The following is a 26,266-nucleotide window of genomic DNA, read 5'->3' on the forward strand; positions in this document are numbered from 1 at the left end:
CACACACAGTACACATACTATTTATCTGTCCAGTGCACACACAGTATACACACTATTCATCTGTCCAGTGCACACACAGTACACATACTATTCATCTGTCCAGTTCACACACAGTATACACACTATTCATCTCTCCAGTGTGTCCACAGTGCACATAATATTCATCTGTCCAGTGTCTCCACACTGTACATATTGTTCATTTCTCTAGTGTATCCACAGTATACATACTACCCATTTGTCCAGTATATCCACAGTGTACATATTGCTCCTTTGTCCAGTGTATTCATAGTGCACACACTACCCATTTGTCAAGTGTATGCACAGGGTACATACTACCCATTTGTCCCGTGAATCTATAGTATATATACTACCAACAGTATGGCAAGGAAGGGGGACCACAGCCAGAGATAGGAGGTAAAAGAGAGAGACTATGTTATCTTAGCTAATATATTGCTATAGCCGTCCTTTTATTATTATTTACACTAAGTTTTTCAATGTATATAATCTGCCCAGCATATCATAAGTATGAATATGTATAGGTAAAACATAATATGTATAAGGTTCCAGACTCAATATTTTCAAATAGCCCTGTGGAATCTTAGAACAGATTTTACAGGGATAAACTGGAAAGACTGTATTATGAAAGTTTTGTTCACACTGATAAATTGAAGACAATATATCTTACTGATATACTAAAATTAATAGACCCTAGAAGATATGAAAGTATAAGTATCATTTAATAGGATTCATGGAGGAATGGCTTTCTTATTATCTTAAAATGATTCCTTTTACTTGTACAGATGTACTTTCAAATATTACACAACTTGTTCTTCATGGATGTTCATGAAGGTTTTATGCCCGAACATGTAGCAATACATGAGCAGAGACTGCAATTTTCTACATTATATAAAATTGATTGTTAACTCTGATGCAATCATTTTTATGTGACTTTGGCCATAAGAAGGAAAATAATTTAGATTTAAACCAAAAATTCAAGAAAATACATTTCTTTTTCCATTTCATTGCTCTCACCTTCGTATTTGGAAGGAAACCAAGAAATCATTTTTTGTTTTTGAATTACATTAGTCTTTCTTTTTGTTTTTCTCTGAGTCTGTGAAGCCCTAGAGAAAGCACAAAAATAGAAATCAGGCAAGAAAACAAACAAACAAACAGACAAAAACCTTGGGCAAACAACATTTTCAACACCAAATAATCCCCAAAGACTTTATTCATTGACCTTTTGCCAATCATTCCCCAGTAGACATTCACACAGACAATTTTTATTGCGTTGAAGTTTCAGATTCCCTCAACTGATGTAAGATTCTTCCTGAGAAGGCATCTACTGTATTTGAAAAGACTGCATACAAAAGAGGAGGAATCAACAGGACAAACAAAAAAACACTGCAGAAACGAATAATAAGTACACAAAGTACACAAGTGTGTTTATTACAGTTTGCAAGCACTTTGTTCTACATTTCAAAAATGCCACCATCAAGCTGTTGGCACATTTATGTACAAAACAGATTACTTGTAATGCCTGCTACAAAGCACTCTGTGAAAATACAAACCCTAAAACCAGAAATGAAAGCCAAAATGTCAACATCATTACATAAATTTAAGACAGTTTTAAAAATCACCACAAACTGCAGACACAGAACTGAAACACTATAATATAGAATTTAAAGAAGCCCATTAATACTTTTGCTGAATATCTTTAATACTGCATATATCTGAAAAATTGTTGAACCAGTAAGATAGTCTAATTGTTATGAAAGCAAAAGGACCCCCAAATTAATATTACAGAATGCATAATCATGCCACAGATAACGCTAGTAATACCTCCTACCTACTACAAGAACTTGTAAAATTACTGATGATGCATGACTAGTAGTTGTACAAAGATTGTTTCACTCAATAAATTTTATTGGGAATGTACTTACACTGAGGGAGGATTTCACAATGGTCAAATCAGTGCACAATACTACCTAGGTTTATACACTGACAAAATTTGTCAGGCTACATCATTATTTTAAATGACACTTTACAGCATTCTTGTAGCATTAGAAATAATCAAAAGAGAGTCAAGGTTAAAATAAACACCAAATTTGGTCCAGCAACACTGATTGTTTTTTCTTTAAAATTTGTTTGATATAGGTACTTCTTATAAATGAATATGAATGACTGTTTAAAATGACTTACTTGAAATAAAAACACAAATATATCACTACACTCCCAAACAATACATTCTATAGTGGCCTCTGACCACCCTTAAGAAAACACTACAGGTAAACCAACATAGATTGGAAGGCTGCAAGCAAAGCTATTATATTAATGGAAGTCTTTTCAAATATATCATACACATTTTAAGAAATAGCTTACAGAGGTGCAATCCATTAAAAGTTTTAAGTGGGTGAAACAAGTCTTGAGGGGGTTAGTGTGCTTATGTTCAATATACCACCTTCATAAAGGTAATTCATTTTCCACATTAGCATATTAAAAGATCCAATCCAGCCACTGCATAAATCACAAAAAGATCATTCTCCAACAGTCCACAGTAGTTATTTCCATGATAATTGTTTCTACACTAAACTTTAAAAGGTAAGCCTGGTGTCACAATCTTAGAAAGGCAACTGGCCATGCATTAGCATCACTGTTTCTACATGCTCACAACATAAACATGAGTAATCAGAGAAATACCTGTTAAGTACATCAAAAAAAATACAATGTTAACAAAGATAAGAAGCACTTTTTTAAAACCTACTCTTATAAATTTAGAAATTGCACCTTAGATTGATGAAAACATTAACCAGGGCCTATAGTCATGTGGCCACTGATCTCCAGACTAGATTTCCATATTTCAAGACGAGTCGCTGTGATGTCATCTCTGTCTCTTGTTCATAATGTACAATGGTCCCTTTGAAGGTTACCTGTAGTTAAACTAGGTACTGAAATCAAAACTAAAATGTATAAAAAGCTCTTTTCTTTCCAAAACATAAGAAACAATGCAAAAAAGTGTTATGTGTGATATGTGGGAGACGATTAAAATTCAACCAAATATTTGCATTTGACAATGATATTACCTTTGATCTTACAGAACTACTAAACAAGGTTGAGAAATTAAAAGAAAAGGCTGAATAGGAGCTTGTAGAAGAGATCTGGTTATTCCAATTCAACAAATTAGGAGACTGAATGCTAAACAGCAAAGAACTCTACTCAGGTGATTCATTAGTCACCCTACGTATCTTTGATGAGAAGCACTCGCATTTTGCTTTTCACAGGTTGGATGGTTGGATGGCCCTTAATTAAACACCAATGCATTTGAATGGTAAGCAACAGAGAAACGTATTTATGTGTATGCGTTGAGCCGCTCTTTGGAGCGAGTGGAGTGAATGTCATGAAGCTCTTGCTCCTCCTTCGACTTGATGTCTTCGTACTTCTGCATCCGGCAGGCATCTTTCACATAGGCCCAGTTGGCAGACAGAACCATGAGATAGTGGACCTGATAAAGATAACATCATTTATACTGGAAGTCTGTTCACTGTAAGTATATTGTTGTTATGATTAAATAATTAACAAAACTATATATTTATACAGGAATGCTCACATCTTTAAAATAAACAACATTTGTGTGATAAGGACATTATGGCTACAATGTATTTCCTCACTCAGCTAAATATCTTTAACCCTTTTCCAATTCTGAAATAATTCAACTCTGATTATAAATGCTTTTTAATGTTTCCGGACTATGCTATATCATCACTTAACCAACTGCTAAGACTGCATGTTTCATATTTATGTATCTGTGAATCATGCTGTATAATAATAAGCAGAACTACTCTTTTATGTGGTTCATATTTTGAATTTATATTTTGCCAAGAGGAATGCTCTCAAAAATTCTAAAGCAAACTTTTATATTTAATTATCAAGCTAATTTTCTTCACGTTGATTTTTCAATTAGCTTTAGATGACATTAGGTATTCTACAAGATAGAACACTTTTTTTGTCATATGGATTGTCTATATTAGTATGTACTCACAATAGCCAGGAAGGTATTATGTTAAAAAATGAAACAGATAAGCTAAGCCTAGTGGTATAGGCCTGTATTCATAGCTACTCATGAGCTGCAGAGGGAGGATCACATTTTTTATTGTCTATCTACATAAAAGGGATCAATTAGCTTGAGCCCTTTAGTTAGACCCTCCCCTTGTCTAGTTTAGTGGTCAAGTACTTGCCTAGCATTCACAAGTTTCTAGGTTCCATTTTCATGTGCAAAACGAAAGGTTTCAACATAGTAATTTTTGATGGATGAATTAATAAGTAAGCTGCACATTTTTGAGATTAAAAATATAGAAAATATTTTTATTAAACATTTAGAAAATAAAATACTAAGTATCTTACTGCTCAATTATAAATATTATCAAGGAAACATAAACTAGCACTTTGGGAGGGATAGATGTTGCAGTTTGAATGAGAATGGCCCCATATGTTCATATATTTGAATACCTGATCTGCTAATGGTGGAACTATTTAAGAAGGACTAGGAGGTGTTGCCTTGTTGGAGGAGGTATGTCACTATGAGTAAGCCTTGAGGTTACAAAGCCCATGCCATTCCTAGTTAGTGCCCTATATCTCTCTGTCTCTGTTACTGTCTTTGTCTCTGTCTCTCTCTGCCAATGGATCAGACATTATGCTCTTAGCTACTGCTCCAATGCCATGACTGACTGTCTGCTGCCATACACCTTGCCATGATAGTCATGAACTCTAACCTTCTGGAAAGGTGAGTCCCCCAATTAAATGCCTTCTTTTTTAAGTTGTCTTGATCATGGTGTTTTGTCATTTCAATAGAAAAGTATCTAAGACAGGGGGCTTGGGCGGTGTTTGAAGGAGGATAATTGGACGGGACTGAAGGGAGAAAAAGGTTAGGGTAAGTGATGTAACTCTATTTCAATTAAAAATTAATAAAACAACCACAAGACATGAGACCAACTGATACTAGAAAACTACAGATGTGCATACATAATAAAAATGTTCTAAATACTAAATATTACAGTGTATTTATTATGTGTTTAATTTATAGCACAATATCGATTAATCAATTAATAGTAATGTTGGTGATCACCCCAAGGTCTTGTGAGTGCTACTCAAGTATTCTAGATCAACAGTTCCTAATCCTAACTTTTGTTGACTCCAAAATGTAGAAAAAAGCATAATCTGCTTTGGCATTTTTGAGGATATTCTATTTCTCTTGACATTTTCCTTTTTGTTTAGTATAAGCTGTATCTTGAGAGAAGGGGCTTTGGATGATATTCCCACATACTATGCTATGGTGCTTACATTACTAAAGCTTAGGGAGCTGAAGCTCAGTCAATGCATGTGGATCAAAGGAAGCTTCTAAGTGCTCAAGTTTATGTGACATTTTGATCATATAATTCAGCATGAAATGATATTAAGTCTGATAAGAGAAGAAAATTAAATTACTGGACTAACACTTGGATTCTATTATATGTAGATACAATCCAGGACCAGAAAGACTTTTAAAAAATTCCATGATCTTATTCAGATGCTCAATCTAAAATTCAACTTGTGGTAGGAAGCAGAATGAGCCAAGGTTTAAGAAGAATAAGAGGGGGATACTGGTCACAGGATACAAAAACTACTACATAGGAGGCATATATGATAAATAGATCTGTTCTCTGATGTGGTGAATATAGTTAATGATTGTGTATTGTATCCTTGAATATCACTTAGGAAAGCATATTTATCTTTTCACCCCAAAAGCAAATGAGGCAATATACATGTTCATTAGCTTTAATTTAGCAATTTCACATTGCAAAGATTTCCAAAATCCTTCATGAGATAAATATATGGAATTTCTGTCAACTTCTAAAAGCGAATAATTTACAGGAACAAAATCAAGTGCTAGTTAGAATAATTGGCAAGTAAATGTGTAATTTTAGCTGTTCAAAACCTTTCTCTTTGTTACATGAGAAAATGTTATTCCTAAATTACTAAACATTATTTTACTGCATTTATGTAATTTATTAAATTAAATATATATGAATAAAATAATGAAAATAACTCCAGGACCATTGAGTTCGGAAATTGGGGAGATTTTTAATCGTAATGTTATGCTGTTGCTTTCCTTCTCTGACTGATGGTTGCAAGGTTATCCAAGAACGGTTCTTTCATGTGGTCCCTTTTAACATGGCTACAAAATAATTGAGTAGAGAAACTGCTGATTTTTAACACAATTTCTTGTAACCGGCCTTAAATTACAGATGATGCCATCAATATTTAGATAGAATAGAAATCATCTGAATTTTCTCTTCTATTTTATGAAAATAATGCTGATAGCTATATGATAAATATAGAATGAGATTGTATAAATTCCTATAAATATTGTATCATTTAAGTACTTTAAAAGGAAGAATATTTAAAGTAATGAGCTTTTAGTTCCAGAAATAGTAGTGGTAGCTATGTTAACCCTGCCTCCAATGACCTAAACTATTATCAAAGGGGGAAAGTCATAAATACTGTGGAAAATCATTTATGGTAATTCAGAATCTTAGAATGATACTAATCAGAGAGAATTAACCTTAAAAGAGAGTTTAATATTTTAGCACAACCTTCTATACTCTTTCTATTCAAAATAATATTTATAGGGCTAGTGAGATTGCACAAAGTGTAAATGAAATTGCTGCCAAGCCTGGTGAGCCAAATTCAAATTCCCTGACGCACATGGTAGAAAAGATAAAACATTCCCAAAAAGTGTCCTCTGGCCTTTATATGTACACTCATTCTGGCCCACCTGCTACACACCACCAAATAAATCAATACATATACTAAAAAAACTTCCTTCTCTTTAAAAATCTGATTTATTTTATTTTTATGTGTATGTTTTTTTCTACATGTATGTGTACCACGTAAATGATTGGTGCCTATGGAGGTCAGAATAAGGTGTCAGATCCCCAGCTGTAAGCTACCATGTGGATGTTAGGAATTGAACCCAGTTCCTTTTGGAGAAATAACCAGTGCTCTTAAGCACCGATTGATGTCCCCAGACCCTCTCTTACTCTACTGACAATAATATCTTATGCGGAAATCGTATAGGAAGCAAATTAAATATCTAAGCAAATAGCTTTGAAATGCAATCAAGGAGCTGTGAGGGGCTTTACCATGGCAATGACTGCTGCTCCGGCTCCAGCAAGCGCCACAATAAACAAGTGGAAGGTCATGTTCAGCTGCAAAAAAAGAAACACCCAACAGAACAAAACAAAACGTCATACACACACACACAAAGTGAGTCAGTTACATAGATAAGAGAGATGGGAACTGCTGCTATCGTATAAAGATGACTTAGTATATCATCAATAAGAGAGAGCTCTTGACAATTCATGCATTTCATCAACAATACCATTAAAACATCCTTTCTCTATTAACTCATTTATATCACTACTATGGAACCATTTTACTATAATTTCATTATAACGAGGAGCCAGCCTTCAAAAATGATTGATTTTCCAATATGGATTTAACAACATAAAGTTATGAAATATCTTTATAAATTTCAACCGTTGTTAAAGTGAATTTCTGAAACACCTCAAGCACTTATAATAATTGTATTTAAATATGCAGACTATTTTTTATACTTGTTCTCTAGTAGCCTGCATGAAATAACTGTAAGCAAAACAATCTCTGATAGGAAAAATCAAAATATATTTAATTATAATATATTTTTAAGTAGAAACCCGTATGCTATAATTTTGACAAAATTAGAGTGTAAAAAACTCACCTCCGTAGATTCACACATCCTCAAGAAATTCTCAGAGACAGTACAAATTTTCTTTTCCTCTCCAATCGTCACAATCCCTACAGGGTATAGAGAATTATATGTTAGCATTAAATATGTTTTAAAGGAGTCTCAAGGGAAAAAATTTGGATGTTCAAACCTCAGCAAATTTCATGCTAAATTGTGTTCAGCTATAATGCAAAAACTACTTCTCAGCTTTTATTGTCCATCATAACTGTGCCTAGAATTATGAATAAGGGATATGAATTTAACTGAGCAATTTTAAATACTTTTTCATGAGGCCTGAACTGATTTGATTTTATTGTAGCTCGTTCATTGCTTTGGTTCATTAATGTAATGGTGGGAGCATCATGACTATATTTTAGTTATTATGACCCAGACTCTACTAAGTCAGGATCAAGGTCATTCAGCTTGTTCAAGTCTTTTGTTAGTTTATAAAGACATATTGCTCAACAGAGAGGCCCTTTTTATGATGATATCAAACAGTGCTATTAGCAAGGAGGAATTAAAAGAAGTTGCTATTTCACTCATGTCGACGCTTGCCTGTTGATCATGACCAACTACCTAGAAGAATTTTCAAATACATGTATTTCTGGATTGTAACCCACATTTTTAGCATGGATCTATGAAATTTTGGTCTGAAGGATGCATCAAGAAAATAGGGAAATTGCCGGGCGTTGGTGGCGCACGCCTTTAATCCCAGCACTCGGGAGGCAGAGGCAGGCGGATCTCTGTGAGTTCGAGGCCAGCCTGGTCTACAGAGTGAGTTCCAGGACAGCCTCCAAAACAATACAGAGAAACCCTGTCTCGAAAAACCAAAAAAAAAAAAAGAAAGAAAGAAAGAAAAAGAAAAAGAAAATAGGGAAATAGTTCAAGAATATTGTGCTTGCAAACACAGTGATTTAAGTTTGATCCCAAGGATCATAATTTAAAAATCTGGATTTGGTGACACTGAGAAGGTGGGGACAGATAGCCCATGGGACACATTGGCCAGATAGCCTAATCTTCTTTTCAGTATTCCAAACAGTGAGTATGCCTGTCTACAAAACAACAACAAACAGACAAACAAACAAAAAAACTGGACAGCGTATGAGAATTGAGTCTTAAGTTTTGCCTTCTGGCCTCCCGTGCATGCACACATCTATGCATATATATATTCATATACATTAGTAGTTAATAAGTGTGGGACTTAAAATTTTAAATGTGTTCATTATTGTGCCTGAATATGTGTGTATATGTGTGCATATGTGTGTGTGCATGTATGTGTGTGCACATGTGCGTGTGTTTATGTGTGTGTGTGAACCATAGAAGGCATGTGCAGATCAGAAGACAACTTTGTAAAGTTGGTTATCTCCTCCTACCTTTACACGGGAATAAAACTTAGGTTGCGATGTTTTTGTCACAAGATCTTTCTACCCTTTGAGTCTTCTCTCTTGTCCTTATTCCCTGGCTTTAGATTTCCTTTTAGGGAATGGAAGAAATTATATTCACACTACTTTTGGTCTTTACTTTTTTTGAGAAATACCGAAGTTTTAAAAATACAAGCATGAAATAATAACATATGATAAATTATGGGCATCTTAATATCTAATCTTTTAGCATATGATTTTCCTTGCTTAGTCTTAGAATGTATATGTATATTCACACATTCTTATATTTATTTTAACATTTAATCAATTAGTTGATAACTTTATGCAATGCATTTTAATCATATTTACTCCTCTTCTCCAGCCCCATTGAACTTTATATCCCCATTTCTTTTCTAAGGTCATGAAATCTAATTTGTGCTGCCCATATACTTTTTGGGTATATGGCCATGAATTGGCATGTGGTCATGCTACCAGTGGCCACACTTACGGAAAACTTACTATCCCTCTCAGAAGATATAAATTACCAGTAGCTCCTTAGCTGAGGGTGGGACTTTGTTTTGATACTTCCCTTCCACACTGGTATTTTGTCTACCTTAAGCTTACACATGTATTGTGAATACTATTACAACTGCTGTGAGTTCATGTATTTAACTGTCCTGTTGTGTCTAGAAAACAGTATATTCTTGTAGTAATTCACTGCTTATGGCTCTTAGAATCTTTCTACCCCTAGAGGTGGCATGATATATATATTGCAGGTAGGGTTGAGCATTCTGCGGTATCTTATATTTTGTATGTTGATGAGTTGCGGGTCTCTGCATTAATGTCCATGCACTCAAACAAGCTTTTCTACTGAATGCTGAAAGTCACTAATCTATGGGTATAGCAATATATCATTCAAGACTTTGCATACATGACCTCACAGGAGACATGACTACATCTACAAAGTCTTCAAAATACCAAGCCAGCCAAAAATCCTATCATGGTTTAAGGAAGGGCTCACAAAGTTGGACTCCTAGCTAAGGCACTGTTAGTAATTTTTACAGCTGTTGATACATAGAGGGAGAGTCTGAATTTTTTGTTAGTCTATTTTTTATGTAGTTTCAGACAGACAACTCATGCTTCAGGGCATGGCCATACACTCGTGTGTATAGTAGCAGCACTAACTAGATTGGGTTTAAAAAATGTTCATGCTGTTACAACCACTATGAATTTATATGGACAAGCACTCTGTACTGTCTGGAAAACACCATTGCCCTACCTCTACTACCTCTGGATCTTACAAAGTTTCTGGAACTCACAGAAGTTATGACAGTAATACCCTACACAAGACTTGCACAATTTCAAGTAGACTAAATCCAAGCATGTAGAGGGAAGATGGGTATGAAATCCCAGGCCTACGTGAGGAGATATTGGCAACTGATTGCTACTGGGAGAGGAAGAGTCAATTTAGGATGTGGACCCTGGTAATTTGACCATGTTTTACTAGATAGCCATACACCCACACAACCAACAGTAAACCGTCAGCACAAACTGGACTTGATGCTTTCTTAAAAGAAAAAAAACAAGGGCATTGAATTGCATAGGTAGGGAAGTGGTATGGATACAAGAGGAAATGGGGGAAGGAGGAGAATATGACCCAAATACATTGTATGGAGTTCTCAAAGCATTAATTTTAAAAAATGTACACAAAATTGGGAAGGAAAAATGCTGTCAGGTGGTATGGGAGTAGATGGAATGAAGGGTGTAAGGGGTTTGATCAAAATGCATTGTATTTACATTCTTACTTCCCATTGCTTTGTAGTCAATAGTGTTGGGTACAGTTCACTGTGTTTGTAAGAGCTACAGCCTTCTGCTTCTACCAGGCTTACAACCCTCTACTCCACATATATTTCCTGTCAAAGAATGCTGACCTGTCAAGTATTCCTGAAAGCACAGAGACATTCACGAAAGACACTTCATGCTTCATCCAGTTCTGTGGTGGCATTTTATAACAATAAATAAGGTTTAAAAATAGGACCAATAGGTTTTATAATAAGAATCATGAATACTGCCTGTATAATTATGTCTCATGCAATTATCATGGACTTCTACGGGAAAAAAATTGTTTACCTGGAATCCAAATTAAATTAGGCATGTGGTATGTTATCTGTTAGCTGTGATAGAGCAACTATATCTCATTCCAATTTCACTTTTAGGGGTGGGGAAATGAAATGACATTGATTTTGAGCCAGTAAGGGTCAGGTTTTCATGCAACTGTCTGTCATAGTCTACTGTGGTAGCTCTCTTCTATGTGTGTTCTCAAGCCTTTTGAAGCAATAGTACATATCCCCTCTCACCAAGACTTTCACACATGGAGCACATCTTCATGCTCCCAGTTTTATAAAAATACATGGAGCCTTAGAACTTCATCTGGAAAGATAGTGGAGGGGTTGCTTTTGATCTTACACTGTAGCAAAAGCTTAGCTAGATTGTACCCTATTAACCTGTCTATAGAGTCCTCACAGAGCCTTGTATATTCTTCGGAAACATATTCTTACTATGCTGAAGTGTGATGAAGCTTCAGTAGAGAATATTACTTAGAGTATCCGCAAATATGAATTAGCATTTTAAAAGTCTATTTATTTTGTGTTAATGAGTGTTGTGCCTGCATGTATGTATGTGTAGCATGTGCATGTACAGTGCCCATGGAGTTCAGAAGAGGGTATTAGATTCATTGGAACTGGAATTTGGGATGACTGTGAGAGAATTTTGCAATCTATGGAAGAAAAAATACTTGTGGGAATTCAACATTTTAACATATAAAACATTTATAATAGCATGTAAAATGATTATCCTAATGCTCTTAGCAAATGAAGCCTGGGTATTTGAGAAACAGGGAATAAGTTACACAAAAGAAAAATCATGCTGGAAAATCTCATTTTAACAAAGGGTATGATGTAAAAAAACCTATGATGTTTATTAATAATATTTTTCTTTCATGTGTATAATTGTTTTTCCTACTGTCCACTATAAATGCAATACCTTCAAAGACTAGAAAAAGGCATCATATTCCCTGGAATCAGACTGACAGGCAGTTGTTTGTCAGTATTTGTGTGCAGAAAATTGAACCTGTATCCACTGGAAGAACAGCTAGTACTCTCAATTACGGACTGATCCTTCACTCAAGTTCTCTATTCAAATTTCCTTTTTCATTGAAGTATTTATTTTGTATCTATTAACACTATAAATGCAAATACTGTTATAAAACATAAACATAAATGTATAACATAAATTAACATAAATAATTATCACACATATGCATGAATAATAATTATTGCTGCATGAGGATTAAGTCTTAAATAGAAATAAGTAAGGCCTAGAATGTTGTATGTGGCTGGGCATTTGCCTATAACATGCAGAAGGCCCTAGCATTCAATTTTTAACAAGTCAAGAAAAACAAAACAAGATGAGGATTATTTTCCTCCTTTGTCTCCTTTTCTAACACGCTGTAACTTCATGCTAAGTTTTCTTTTCTCATTTTTGAGGACAATGAACTACGTCTTCTTTGGTGATCCTTATATTAGATATCTATCTCATTTTATACAGTTAACTATGGATTAATGAAATCAGAACACAGATACCAGATCAAGCTTGAAAAAGAATGCTGAAATTAGGAAAAAGAAACCAGTCTTGAGCTGCACATTTTGATGGCATATTTAAATAAGTATGTATATGTATGCATATGTATAGTAGCAATTTCCATTCACTCTTGAATCCCTACCTATTTAAATTTACATGATGCCCTTAAGTGTGTAGTTAGATAAATTTATCTCTGGTGGTTCCAAAGCAATTTGCAATGTTTTAGAGGTAGCAAATCAAAGCACTTTTTTTTTTTTACAAGACCCACTCTCTACCTACCAAACTGACGAAGGTCCAAGCAGAGATTTGCTCCCTCCACTAGTGTGGTGTTTCGGCAGATGGTCCACAGGTTGAAATACATGTACACTGGCAGTGAGGTGAAAGCTGTGACTCCAAGCCAGGCCAACATGAAGAGGTATGTTAGCATGATAAACTGCAGCAGGGAAAACAGGGAAAGAGAAAACACATAAGCTGCTGACAAACAATTCTGCTTTCAAACTTCACAGCAAATACGCACTGCTTAGACTCTTGGTGCCTACATGCTCAAAAACACTGTTAGGAATTATATTAGAATATGAGAATTTTCCCAATAAATTCTTCATGAGAAGATTTGTGGTCTTTCATATCAATGAATTCTTTCTCCTCGGTTGAATGATGAAAGGAACAGAATATTCTATGTGGAAATACAAACAATTCTGCGTCTGTTTTTGAAATCTCTTTTTTAAAATTTGATTTAGAAACAATCTTATTTTGCACCTCAATCCCAGTTCCCTCTCGCTCCCATCTTCCAATGCCCCCTATCGATCCCCCATCCTGTGCCCCATCCACACCCCAGGGAGGGTGAGGCCTTCCATGGGGCATCATTAAAGTCTGACATGTCATTTTGGGCAGGCCCTAGCCCCCCCCCCCCCCCGTGTATCTAGACTGAGAGAGTAGCCCTCCATGGGGAATGGGCTCCCAAATCCATCTGAGCACTAGGGATAAATACTGGTTCCACTGTCAGTGGCCTAGGCCTCTTAACTGACAACCACATTCAGAAGGGTTGGTTTGGTCCAATGCTGGTTCACCAGTTTTACAACTGCAATTCTGAGTCTTAAAACACAGTTGACTACTGGGTATGATCAACATTTTGTTTGTCTCTATGAGAAAAAGGCAATGGATATCTTTGTGTGTGTGTGTGTGTGTGTGTGTGTGTGTGTGTGTGTGTGTGTTTCCTTCCTGGAGTATATAAAACGAAGCAACAGATGCATCCCACTGCTTTGTGTGACAAGTGAACCAATTCATAAAGTTTTCTCTCCCTGTCATGACTTTCCTTTCATGCCAATAGAAATATTTGTTAAGCATCACTGCAGATTCCAAATCACAGGCATGGCAATGTCTCTCCATCAATTCATTGCCTGCTGCATGCACAGTTTAGTTCAAATATAAAATACAAAGATTTATTCTCTAATTTTTTTAAAAAAAGGTTGGATAGTATTTTCATGTGTTGGTGTGTGGATGTGGGGCAGTGCACACTACAGCACTTGCCCAAAGGTCATAGGACAACATTATTTAATCAATCACCCCACCACTGCAAGTGTTAAAGGAATTTAATGCTGGTTGTCAGGCTTGCACAACAAGCTCCTTTACCCAACCCACTAAGTCTTCCATTATTTAATAAGCATTGATTACTTTCATAACAACCCTATCTAAATATCACATTTATTTCACAAAAAGGAAACATATGGCATACTGTTTAAAAACGCAGTCATTTTAACTTTAGCTGGGCTCTTCTTCAGGACTCAATTTCCACCTTTACAAAGTGTAAATAATAACTCTAAGTAGACCTCATACATCCCAGACAGGTTTAAATGAGCTGGCAAGTGTGAAGCATTTAGTTAAGGAAATGGCATATTAGAATCTCTGACAACTCTCAGCTGCTTTTTTTATTGATGATATCATTATTATTCTTACCACTAGCACAATGTGTTTCAACTAATTAGGTCTATACCGAATTTGGTGTCATGTTGGGAGAAATGAAAATAATTAGAACTACTAGGATAGGCAAAATTATTCAAAATTCATTTCTCACAACAGAAAAAATTCTTAAGAAATTACAAGGAAACCATTTTAACTGTGAAGAAGTCCTGATAATAAAACTCTTTTGGGGGGGGGGTGTAAGAGGCTTGCTGTTGCAACATTTTCGTTATTTGGAATTAATGCTCTCCTGCACGGTGTTTTGTCCCTGGGACAATAAAAGTGAGAGTGTAGCATGAAACAGGACTTTGTAGGTAAAATGAGGTGCTACAATTCAAGGGAGAGTCATTTGTATGCTTTGAGATACAGGCTGTCCATTTTGTTTTTGTTCCTGTCCTGGGAAAGTTTCAATGTATTATTCTGAGGGTGGTGTTCACCGTGGAGTGGGACCTCAGGTAAATAGGCTGACTTAAAGTACAAAGAATGTTAGACCATGTTGTCAACCAAGTTCTTGACCCATGTAGACATTGTGAAGGAGCATAGCTTCCGGTCCTGCTATGCTCCATGGTCACATGTGAGGATGACCCGGGATAATTCAAGAGCAAAGGTGCTTAGGCCATTCCTGTGACAACTATAACTATATTTGAGACCTCTCTGAAGGTTAGCTGTTGAGAGAAGCCTTTTTCCTTGTTAGCCGCTTTGGTTTTTCCCCACCAGTAGCCTGGGCTCTGCCACGTTGTAGTCCCCAAATAACACACAAATCACTGTATTTATTATGAATCTGTTTGCCTTGCTTGTTTCTTACTGGCTAGATCTGACTTAAGTATTTAACCCATCTAAGTATTTCTCTTATCAGACCAACATCTTACTTCTCTGGCGGGCTATATGATGACTCCCTGTGTTTCTCCTACCCAGAGTCCTCCTGGACTCCTGGTCCCACCTATCTTGCTTCCCAATTGGCCAACAGTGCTTTATTGACATATACACAGGTGTTGGGGAAGTCCTGTGCATTTGTCAATAAAGTACTGTCTGGCCAATAGGGAATCTAGATAGGAGGGACTAGGAGTCCAGGAGGACTCTGGGAAGGAGAAACACGAGGCAGTCAGGCAGTCAACATGTAACGCCATCGGGTAGGAAGCCCGGAACTATTCTCCAGTAAGAGAAATACTTAGATTAACAATTATGGGGTAATTACTTAAGTCAGAGCTAGCCAGTAAGAAACAAGCAAGGCCAACAGCTTCATAATTCATATAGCCTCCTGTGTGTTTATTTGGGACTGATAAGGCTCTAGAACCAGGCTGGCGGGAATGCGGATCTGGAACCAGGTGGGCGGGAAGGCTCCTCTCAAGGAAAGCTTCCTTTAACAAAACACAGGACTTGCCCATCAGTTAGCAAATTTATATACAAGTGTTAAGAAGTGCTGTTCTATGGTAAAGACAGGTATCATGGGTATACTGGTTATAAAGGCCTCTTTGTTATTCACCATTGGATTCTATAAGATAGAACTCCTAAAATTAAAAGAAAAATAAGGGATACATGGCAAAGGAACAGAAACTGCCAGTAGCAGGCATGAGACAGCATAAGATCAAACTTTCTGAATTAGGGTTTCTTAGATTTGGTAATGTGAAAATTTGGGTCAGATAAGTATTTGGTATAGAGACTGCCCAGTACATTATAGGATGCTAAACAGCAACTCCAGCCTTACATACGGGGTGTCAGTTGTGGAACAAAAATACCCCGCCAGGCAGTGGTGACACACACCTTTAATCCCAGAACCTGGAAGCAAGAGGCAGGAGGATCTCTGTGGATTCAAGGCCAGTCTGATCTATAAAACAAGTTTCAGGACACCAGGACAAGCTCCAAAGCTACACAGAGAAACCCTATCTTGAAAAACAAAAGAAAAATTTTAAAGTCTCCGAAGTAATATGTATCCCGCAAAATGAGAAAAGACTGTTTTAAAATGAAAAAAATTTAAAAAATCCTACAATGAAAAGGGATGAAAATACACAAAGAGATGCAAATGTAACAGGCAGATAATTATCTATACATAAATGTGAGTTTTCTCTGTGATCATTTTTACTATGTGATGGTTTTATTATCCTAAACAAAACATCACATTTGACTTCAATTGTCCTGCCAGTGGGATGTTCTGTACCTTTAGAAATCAACTTATATACCCTTTTCTCTTGTCCTTCATTTGTGTAGTGTTGTGGACTCAGAACTTCAAAGATGATCTTTGATGGGAGTTGTCCTTCTGCATATATGTTTCTCTTATTAATTGATTAACAAAACAGTTTGGCCAATAGAGGAAGGAAGATAGGCTGCACTAGGAGACTAGAATTCTTGAAAAGGTAGGCAGAGAGAGAAATGCCAAGAGATGCCATGTAGCTTTGGGGAAGATAGGATGCACCACTGTTCTCTGGTAAGATATGGCCATGTAGCAAAGCAGATTTATAGAAATGGGTTAATAATTAAGACAGAGCTACTCAGTAAGGAGCCCTAGCTATTGGTCAGCAGTTTTATAATTAATATAGCATCTGTGTGATTATTTGGGTCTGGTCAGCTATCAGACAGCAACAGATTTTGATTGTTGTCAAATAGGTCAATACTGACTCAGAGAAGAAAAATTACTTTCTACTTCTCACTGAGACACTGTCATGAGTTATCTGAACAACAGAGCTCATCATTCACTGAATTCATACACTAATTGAAGCTAGAAATTAAATTAAGGTCAGAAACTTGTCTTTTTGTAGAGGAATTGTTTAAATGTTACCAAGAAGTAAATATGCATACTTTTTAGATCAATTCAAGATCTTCATATATCTTATTTCCTCTGGATCTGAAATTTGATATTACCAATCCAAAGAATTTAGGTGGAAATCCCTTTTTGAAAGCCCTTTACCACATTATTGAAATTCCAGCTTTCCTCCAGGTATCTATATTATCTGTTAGCAATAGCAATAAGAGTTTTCCCTAGTCAGAAATAGATGTCCACAACTCAACCAAGTAGCATCACAGAATTGGTTACAAGTTGTTCAATATAAAGATTTGCTGGTGACAGGTATATTTAATTTTTCTGTGAGACTGAAACAATTTATTATTCCTTGTTACTGATCAGTTTCATTTTGGGACTTATTGTACTGCAATTAAATACATGTTCTTGTATGTCATGACAAAATAGAAAGTAAGGCCAGTCAAGGATGGACGCTTCATTGATTCATTGTGGGAAAACTATTCTGCATAAAACATGCAACTCCACATTGAACCTTATCACATTTGAGTTTTACTACTCTCATGCATTAATAGATAAATGTCTTGTATATAATTAGTTCTGTTATGAATATTTGTCTTATTTACCATTAAACATCTCACCAGCAAAGATGAATACCAACATTAGTGAGTTGACAAAAACAGAAATTTTATGATATAGTTGCCCTCATATATATATAGCTTAACACTGAAGTATTTTAAAAGAAGAGACAGAAACTTAGATGCATATGCATAGACATTCTAGTCTATATGCTAGAGGGAAGGATTTTCTATTACTTTGTGTAGTAACTCAAGGCCCTTTAAAAACAAATAGCAATAAATCAATAAATGTTTTCTCCTGTAAAATAAAATTAGTTGCAGTGCATATGATTTTAGAATTTAAAACCGATATTGCCCAACAAATACCATTAATTTAAAAATCTTTTTATGAAATTGCATGATTGCCATCATTGAAGGAAATGTTACTACATTCAATGCTTTAACTCTCTCCAGGTGAGTTAAACGCCTATGCGATACTGAAATCAACCTACTTTAAATGCAGAGTGCAGAGAAATGACATACCCAGGCGCTCACACATCTGCCGCAGGTGGTGATCTTGAAGTCCCCATAGAGATCTTTGATGGCACCAGTTGTGAAGAAACCTTCCACCATCAGTAAAATGCCATAGACAAAGAAAGCAGCTGCAATGCCATAGATCACATACTTAAAGATGTCAATCCTGGAGACAAAAAAGAAAAGCAAAAAACAATGTCATTTATTACAATGACTGTTTGTCATTTGATTTCAAAAACTGATCTTCATGTGCTCATGGATCTTTTGAAATGAAAGCAAAAGATATGCATGAAATCACATATCAAAATCTCTGCATGGATCAAGGAGCTATTGGCAGTTGGTGCCTATCGGTTGAGGGAAAGTCACTTTTCTTCAGAGATGTGATCCCTGAGTGTATGCCCATGCCCATGCCATGCAGGTAGCACTAATGGACTCAGTGAGTATTAAAAATCAGAGGAAGAGTACATGAAGCTCAGAAGGGAAAAGTAGAAGAAGACGGGGGAGGGAAAGGATGTATTGAACTGGATCCAAAAATACTATATTGGACAAGAAAATTAAAAGGACATTGGTATTAATTATAATAGGTAGATTATAAAACATACATGTTTTATATCTGTAATATTAACATATATATTCTGCTCTGGCATTTTTTAACATTTATCAACATGGGTGCTGAGATTTGTGTGTATGTAGACTTTATTCTCTTCTTTTGAAGACTATCTTGTTCTCTGCTCACATTAATGCAGTCTTACTTCAATAATTAAGTGATTGTCTAATCATTTGATAAGATTAATCACAGGCAAAATTATCAAATGCATACATATGGATAAAACATTGAATCTTTTGAACATATTAAAGGATGAAGAATGTTTGGGTGTTATTAGCTTTTTATAAGTTTATATGAATTTCATACTTTGTCACTACACTGGTTTTAAATGGATCTTGTTTAACTTCTATCATAAACATCACTAATATTTTCTGGCAACAACAATACTAATAATATAGATAAAGTGATTTTCCAGAAAAAATGACAAGTTTTTCTGGTAGTATCACAAATTAATATTAAATGGAATTGAGCCAGAAATTACCACAGTGTGATTCCTGAGAGGTTTAAACAGTAATTTGCTTTTATCATAGTTGGGCACTTATTGTTTAAAAAATCCATACTAAAATTACATTTAGGAAATATAAATATATTCACACAGAGAACTGACAAATGCAAAACAGCTAGACAAAAGCTGGGATAGACAGAAGATGGAGAGAAGATGATAGATACATTTTCATCCTGTATCTCTGTATTTAGGAGATCAACATTCAGTATGTTTAGAAAGAAAAATTTGCATGTTTGTGAAGTAAGTTTCTATTTACAATTCTTTTTTTAGAAACTATTTTCTCCGTGTTTGGGTTCTATATTATATCTTTTTAAACCAAAGAAATATTTGTAAACACAATTGAGTCCTGTAGTTGAAAAAAGCTTTCTATTAGGACTCATTACCAATGAGTAGTTCACATTCAATGTAGTCAGAGTTTCTGAAAATGCCAATGGAGTGTAAATGTGGAGATAGCTCCAATTCAGCACTCTATGCCACCTAACCTGAGGAATAGGTCATGTACAATACTTGGAATGTATCAACTGTATGCCTTTTTATGTCACATGCTGATGACATTCTACCCTTAAAACAACATCCATACTGAAATACCCAAGGGATGGATATGATGCCTATGCTGTAGATAGACACTTTTACCAAACTATTCATCTTCATCAGAATTCCCAATCTCTTTCAAAATGAAGATTTTTCTGATTTATCTAATAAGATTTCCACTTAAGTTCTAAAAGAGGAGAAATCACTACAAAAATGGAGGCAGATTGGAATGATGTGGCTTCAATCCAGTACCTGGAAGAGACAAATTGCTGAGCCTTCTGTAGAGGCTTCTACAAGAGTCCTCCCCTGATGACAACTTTATCCCAGACTTATGAACCTTCTAAATATGACAGAGTTTATATTTTATCTCTTCTCTTTCTTCTTTCTCTTCATTTTTGTATTTACTGCTAGGGATTGAAATCAGGGTCTCCTTGTGTCTGCTAAATAAGTGACCTGCATCTATCCACAGCTTCTTTCCTACATTTTAAATCACAGTTATATTTTTATGGAAGTATCAGGAAACTATATGTGTGTACCCAAATATGAAGCCTACATACAACTAATCTAATTCTGGCAATGTGTAACAATATGCTTATGGATTGCAATTCACTTACTACAATTCACTGATATCTCTGCAGTATATCATATCTCTTCTGAGTTGGAAAGTGGCAATTTTCAAAGGCAGAAAATGGCCCCTGATTCTCAATCACCTGAATTCCATTTGGTATGAAGAAGATAAGTTCACAAGTCTATAGTTTTAAAAGTTATGGTCCATCCTACAGTATGGAGACCCAGTTACCCAATTCCCTACTTTTAGCAAATGGTATAAACAATAAGGTTCTCCAAATGTGTCTACATCCTATTTCCTAGAAAGGACTTGTGAGTCACTTTGTATTGTCAAAGAGATTTTGTAGAATGTGGTTAATGATCTACAGATAGAAAAATTATCCTGGAGAAAATGGGCAGGTTCAATGTAATTGTGCTGATCTTTAAAATGAAAGATATGAGTGTCACTATAAAATTCAGAGAGATTTCAGGATGCCACATGACTGGTTTTGAAGATGGAAAAGGATAAGGAGCCAAGAATGCAGGTGGCTTTTTTAAGATGGAACAATTCCAGAGATTCCAGATGGAACACAGTTTTGCCAACATCTTGATTTCAACCCATTGCAGTAAACCTAGGAAGACCTGTTTTGGATTTTGACCTATGTAACCAATCAATTTCTTAGTTTTAAGAAAAATAGTTTTTGATTAAAAAAAAGTTCTTAAGGATTAGAAGCCTGAAAAATGCTTAGTAAAGATGCACCATATTTGACTGTTATTTCCAAACTCATTAATTCAATAAGATTTCTAACAAAAAATTTTAAGTGTGATTTGAAGTATACTCTGATATCCAAGATAAATCAGTAATCTCCAATCAACTCTACTTTGCCTGTTCTTGAAACACTATTTTAAGTATAAGGCAAAATGTTTGGTTTAACTGTCTAGTTTGCAGACTGCTCTGGTTTCTAAGCCTCAGTTTTTTTATCTTGTTATCTTCAAACCATTAATTAAGATGGTTTGTATTTTGCTAAGTGTTTTTATAACTCATTAATTTACAAAGAATAAATGTGAACAATAAAACCTTATTCATAATAAATTCATAATTTTGGTTGGGAATACATTAGGTGAATCTACCTTATTTTTTGGTTTTAAAGTATTAAATTAGTCATAAATCTGGTAAATTAATTTTTGATAATTTAATATAAATTCGAAGTTACTTTAAAAATAAAATCTATTCTGTCTGTAAATCAATATTATCAGATTCTGAGCTCATTACTATTTTTAAAAATTCAAAAACTATCCTTAATAAATAAATTATACGGAGTTTTATTTATAAATAAAGCTAGCATGTGACCAGACTCCAGAATAGTTATTCAAGAGGTCAAATCACTTAATTAATTATCTTAGTCACATTTTTATATCTCATTTTAAGCCACTCTCCACATCTCATTGCTTGTATGAGTGTATTGTGCAGTGGTTAATATCCATCCTCCTCTTGCATGGCAAATGACAATTAAAGAGCACAGAAATAACACACTGTCAAAACTTTCCTCAGGCAAAAGATTCTGAATCACAAATTAGAAGAGTTACTGGTCATCACACAACATATAACAAGCCATTTCTTGAGTTGTGCTAGTACATAGATGTTGTTGAATAGGGAAATAATGGGAGAAGTAGATAGGTTATAAAATTATCACAAGTTTGGGGCCAACACATGATCTGAATTTTAAGAACCAAAGTGACATATAATGGCTAAAAGAACTTCTGGGAAACTAATGAATAATGATAGATGGAGACATTAAAAATTCTGCCAATAGATAAAAAAGCTAGTAAAAATTCACTCTCTTCTTTCTTTGAAGGGCTCGAAACATCAGTTGGACCATGACAAAATTGCTTAACATTAATTGGGAAGTTAGGATGTAGAATACAACAATGATAGAAACATAATGCAGATGAAGGAAAGCAACTGCAGACTTATCTGTGAATTGTAAAATTTCATGCCTGGAAGATGACTAGCAAAACACAATGGTAACATTTCATGGATTTCATTGATTGCTCTTGAGAGATCTGCATTATGTTTAGAATCTTGCATGTATTTATGTATTTAGGGGGTTGGGAGAGAAATAAGGGGGCAAATGTAGAGGAGGGAGAAAAGATAGGAAGGAAGAAAATAATGGAGGGGGAGATAGAGAGAGAGAGAGAGAGAGAGAGAGACAGAGAGAGACAGAGAGAGACAGAGAGAAGTAAATGTAAGGATAAAGAAAAAATCTACTTCTTAGATCCTGAGGAACACAGATGAAATCAGGAGTCTTCAGAAATCTTTTTATTGTTATCTTTTAGCTCACTTATCTAACTAAACAGGCCCCTTTTCTCTTTTAAGTAGGAAACTTTTAAATATGGCTGAAACAAGAAGTTGTAAATCACTAAAATAGGCCACGTGCTTCCTCTGTGATCATTCTCCTACAAATTCTTTTCAAACAACATATTGATGAGCAAGACATATCACCTATGTGACTATTTGCCCCCCCAGCACCTTATAATTCTCATTTTGCATCTTCTGCTTCTGCTTTACCTTTCCCATCCCTCTGATACCCCCATACCCGTAGGCAGTCCTTCTGAGGGCAATCTCCACAACCTCAACATCTTTGCATATTTTATGAAGTTTTTAGTTCTTATTCACCACACTAAGATTTTTTTTTCAAGGAGCAGAATTTACTCCATTTAGAAGCTCTATGAGACCTATATAGTGAATTTAATGAATTAGAACTATGAAAAGAGTAGTAATTTGAACCCCCAAATCAGTATAATAGTCTTCTTACTACAAATATATTCACCGCTCTTTCATTTAATTTCTCATATAAAAGATCAAATGTAAAATTATAAAAATATACAATCCAAGCTGGACTGTGGTGGCACACACCTTTAATCCCAGCACTCGGGAGGCAGAGGCAGGCGGATCTCTGTGAGATTGAGGCCAGCCTGGTTTACAAGAGCTAGTTCCAGGACAGCCTCCAAAGCCACAGAAAAACCCTGTCTCAAAAAACATATATATATATATATATTCTAAAGCCTTTTCTAAATTCCCTTTCCCAGGCTCCTACAGATAGTTTCCCCAGAGGTTCAACAGAGATCTGTGATATTTTAGAGTTTGTTGTCAAAATATCAAACATGTAAATTTATAATTGTTAATATATATAGTCATTTATTAGACTTATGACTCCTTACAAACTTCATGTGCTACAACTGAATAAAGCAATTTGAATGCAGACTAAATATAGAGCTGTGGATTTCAAGGACATCTGGGTAGCTTAAAATAATGAACAGTGAGAACATATTTTGTCCAGCTATACTGAGATATAACTAAAAGAAAATGTTAGTTTTATCACATTAAAATATATCCATGAAATCATCTTACTAAAACTCTCCGGAACTAACTAGCAATACCCCAGTTGGATTTCCTTCTTCTTTTCTTTTTTCTTTAATTTCTCTAAGACAGGGTCTCACTGTGTAGCTCTGGCTCTCCTGGACTCATTACGTAGACCAGACTGTCCTTGGATTCACAGATATCAGTCTACTTTTGTCTCCTGAGTGGTGGGAGTAAAGTCATGCACCACTACTACCTGGTTCCCCAGTTGGATTTTGAAATAGCTTAATTACATCCATACAATGAGCATGAGCAATAAACAAAGAATAATTTTGGAAATAAATACATTAAATAATTAAGCAATTAATTTTATTTTTGTTTTTCCCTTGGCTTTTCTACATGACAGACTTTAATCTGTAATCCAAATAAGCCCTTTCCTTCTCCAAGTTGCTTGTGGTCAATGTGTTTATTATGAGAACGAAAAGCAAGCTAGATGAGAAAACAAGCTAGTTTCAAAACAAAATTTAGTTTTATAGCTTTGGGAAAATATTCTTAGAATCTGAGGGCCCTTCCCTAAAACTAGGTTGACTTATGAAGCTTCTTTGTTTTAAAACTTTTGAATTGAGACAGGGGGTCGATGTGGCTTTAATACCAGCACTAGGGAGACAGAGGCAGGCAGATCTCTGTGATTTGTGGCCGGCCTGGTCTACAGAGTGAGTTCCAGAACAGCCATATAGGCACAATCAAACCCTTTGAATTGAAATATAGAGAAAAGAAAAAAAGCACTTGGAAGATGCTAAATTAATGGCACCTATATCTGGCTAAAACACCATTGCTATACCCAAAGTTCTGGTAAGATTGTCAGCTCTTTTGACTACTGGTATGCCAGTGATACACCAAGTGGACCATGGCATTTGAAACCAAGGGAGTTCTCTCATTGTGGGCTTTGCTTATTTCTTTTTGCTGTTTCTATCCATTCCTTCCTTTTCTAAGAATTCAATCAGGTCTAATCCACTTTTGGAACCCATCTGAAACCCTTCCTGGCAGTCAAAGTAATTTTTCTTAAATGGAAAAAGGATCTCATAGAAATTTAAATCTAAGGTGCTGAATTGCTATCAAGTTTTGGTTTTATGTGTTTGCTATTGTTTAACTCTATGACAATTAATGAATTGCAGGAATATGTATTTATCATCCAATTAAATGGATAGTGATAATTTACAAAGGGTTTGTGAAATAACATCACAATACAAAATAGACAATTTTAACCTGCTAATAAACATTCATTTGCAAGGTTTGGGGGCAATGATACTTCAGATTTTGGACTGTAGCCTTTAATAATAATTTCCTATTCTTTTAAGTCCTAGGGAATTGAATCTCACATACACTAGATGATGCTGTCATACATACAAGTGTTACAAGTATTTTACCAGTGAGCTATATACCCAGCTCTATTTATGCTTTAAATATTGAGAAAGACTTATACTAATTTTCCCAGGCTGGCATTGAACTTACTCTGCAGCCCTGGTGAGATTGGAACTTGACATTCTTCCTACCCCAGTAGCAAGAGTAGCAGAGCACAACATGTCTCCGCTGATCTCACTGATTCAGCAATCCCCTCTTCTAATCACTGCTGGTGGAAGCATTTAGGTTTCCTTTATTCTATTTCAATTTTTAACTGCTTAGAAATTATCAATGTTTAAAATCTTCAAATATTACAGATAAATATAAAAGTTAAATATCTTTTCCTTAAAATTTCTGCTGTTTCCTCTTTTGGAACAACATGTCCTTCACCCCTACGAGCAAAGAATTGTGGTTTACATTATGCAACAGTAGCATGCAACTCCATTCTCTTCATTTTCACAGTGAATTATTAACTTTAATTCCTCCTAGTTATTAAAATTATTGTTTAAAACAATGTTCTTCTAGTTTATGGAGAATAAAGAAATTTAGCAATATTATGTAGTGTTTTTGTGAGAGGGTCTTCTGTGTAGCCCTGGAACTTTCTATGTGGACCAAATTGGTCTAGAGTTCAACAAAGGTCAGCCTGCTTCTGCCTCTCAAGTGCTGGGATTAAAGGTGTATGCCACCACACCTGGCCCATAATGTTGTACACTTTTGATATTGTAGTTATAAGATTCTA

General features: G+C 35.3%; 1 protein-coding gene across 3 annotated transcripts in view; it reads right to left on the reverse strand.

The window, feature by feature from the left end:
• Positions 1-1,417: 1,417 nt before the first annotated feature.
• Gpm6a (glycoprotein M6A) overlaps positions 1,418-26,266 on the reverse strand; it is a 268,227-nt gene continuing 243,378 nt past the window's right edge. For all 3 annotated transcript variants that reach the window (XM_040731979.1, XM_040731978.1, XM_040731977.1), the window contains exons 3-7: positions 18,586-18,742; positions 13,078-13,231; positions 7,793-7,869; positions 7,176-7,241; positions 1,418-3,499 (exon numbers count right to left, since the gene is read on the reverse strand). In XM_040731979.1, the coding sequence (XP_040587913.1) occupies positions 3,347-3,499; positions 7,176-7,241; positions 7,793-7,869; positions 13,078-13,231; positions 18,586-18,742 (607 nt within the window). In that variant the 3' untranslated portion in view covers positions 1,418-3,346. The remainder of the gene's footprint in view (positions 3,500-7,175; positions 7,242-7,792; positions 7,870-13,077; positions 13,232-18,585; positions 18,743-26,266) is intronic.

This window comes from Mesocricetus auratus, unplaced genomic scaffold, assembly GCF_017639785.1.
Source record: "Mesocricetus auratus isolate SY011 unplaced genomic scaffold, BCM_Maur_2.0 Super-Scaffold_100026, whole genome shotgun sequence".
Classification (NCBI taxonomy): domain Eukaryota; kingdom Metazoa; phylum Chordata; class Mammalia; order Rodentia; family Cricetidae; genus Mesocricetus; species Mesocricetus auratus.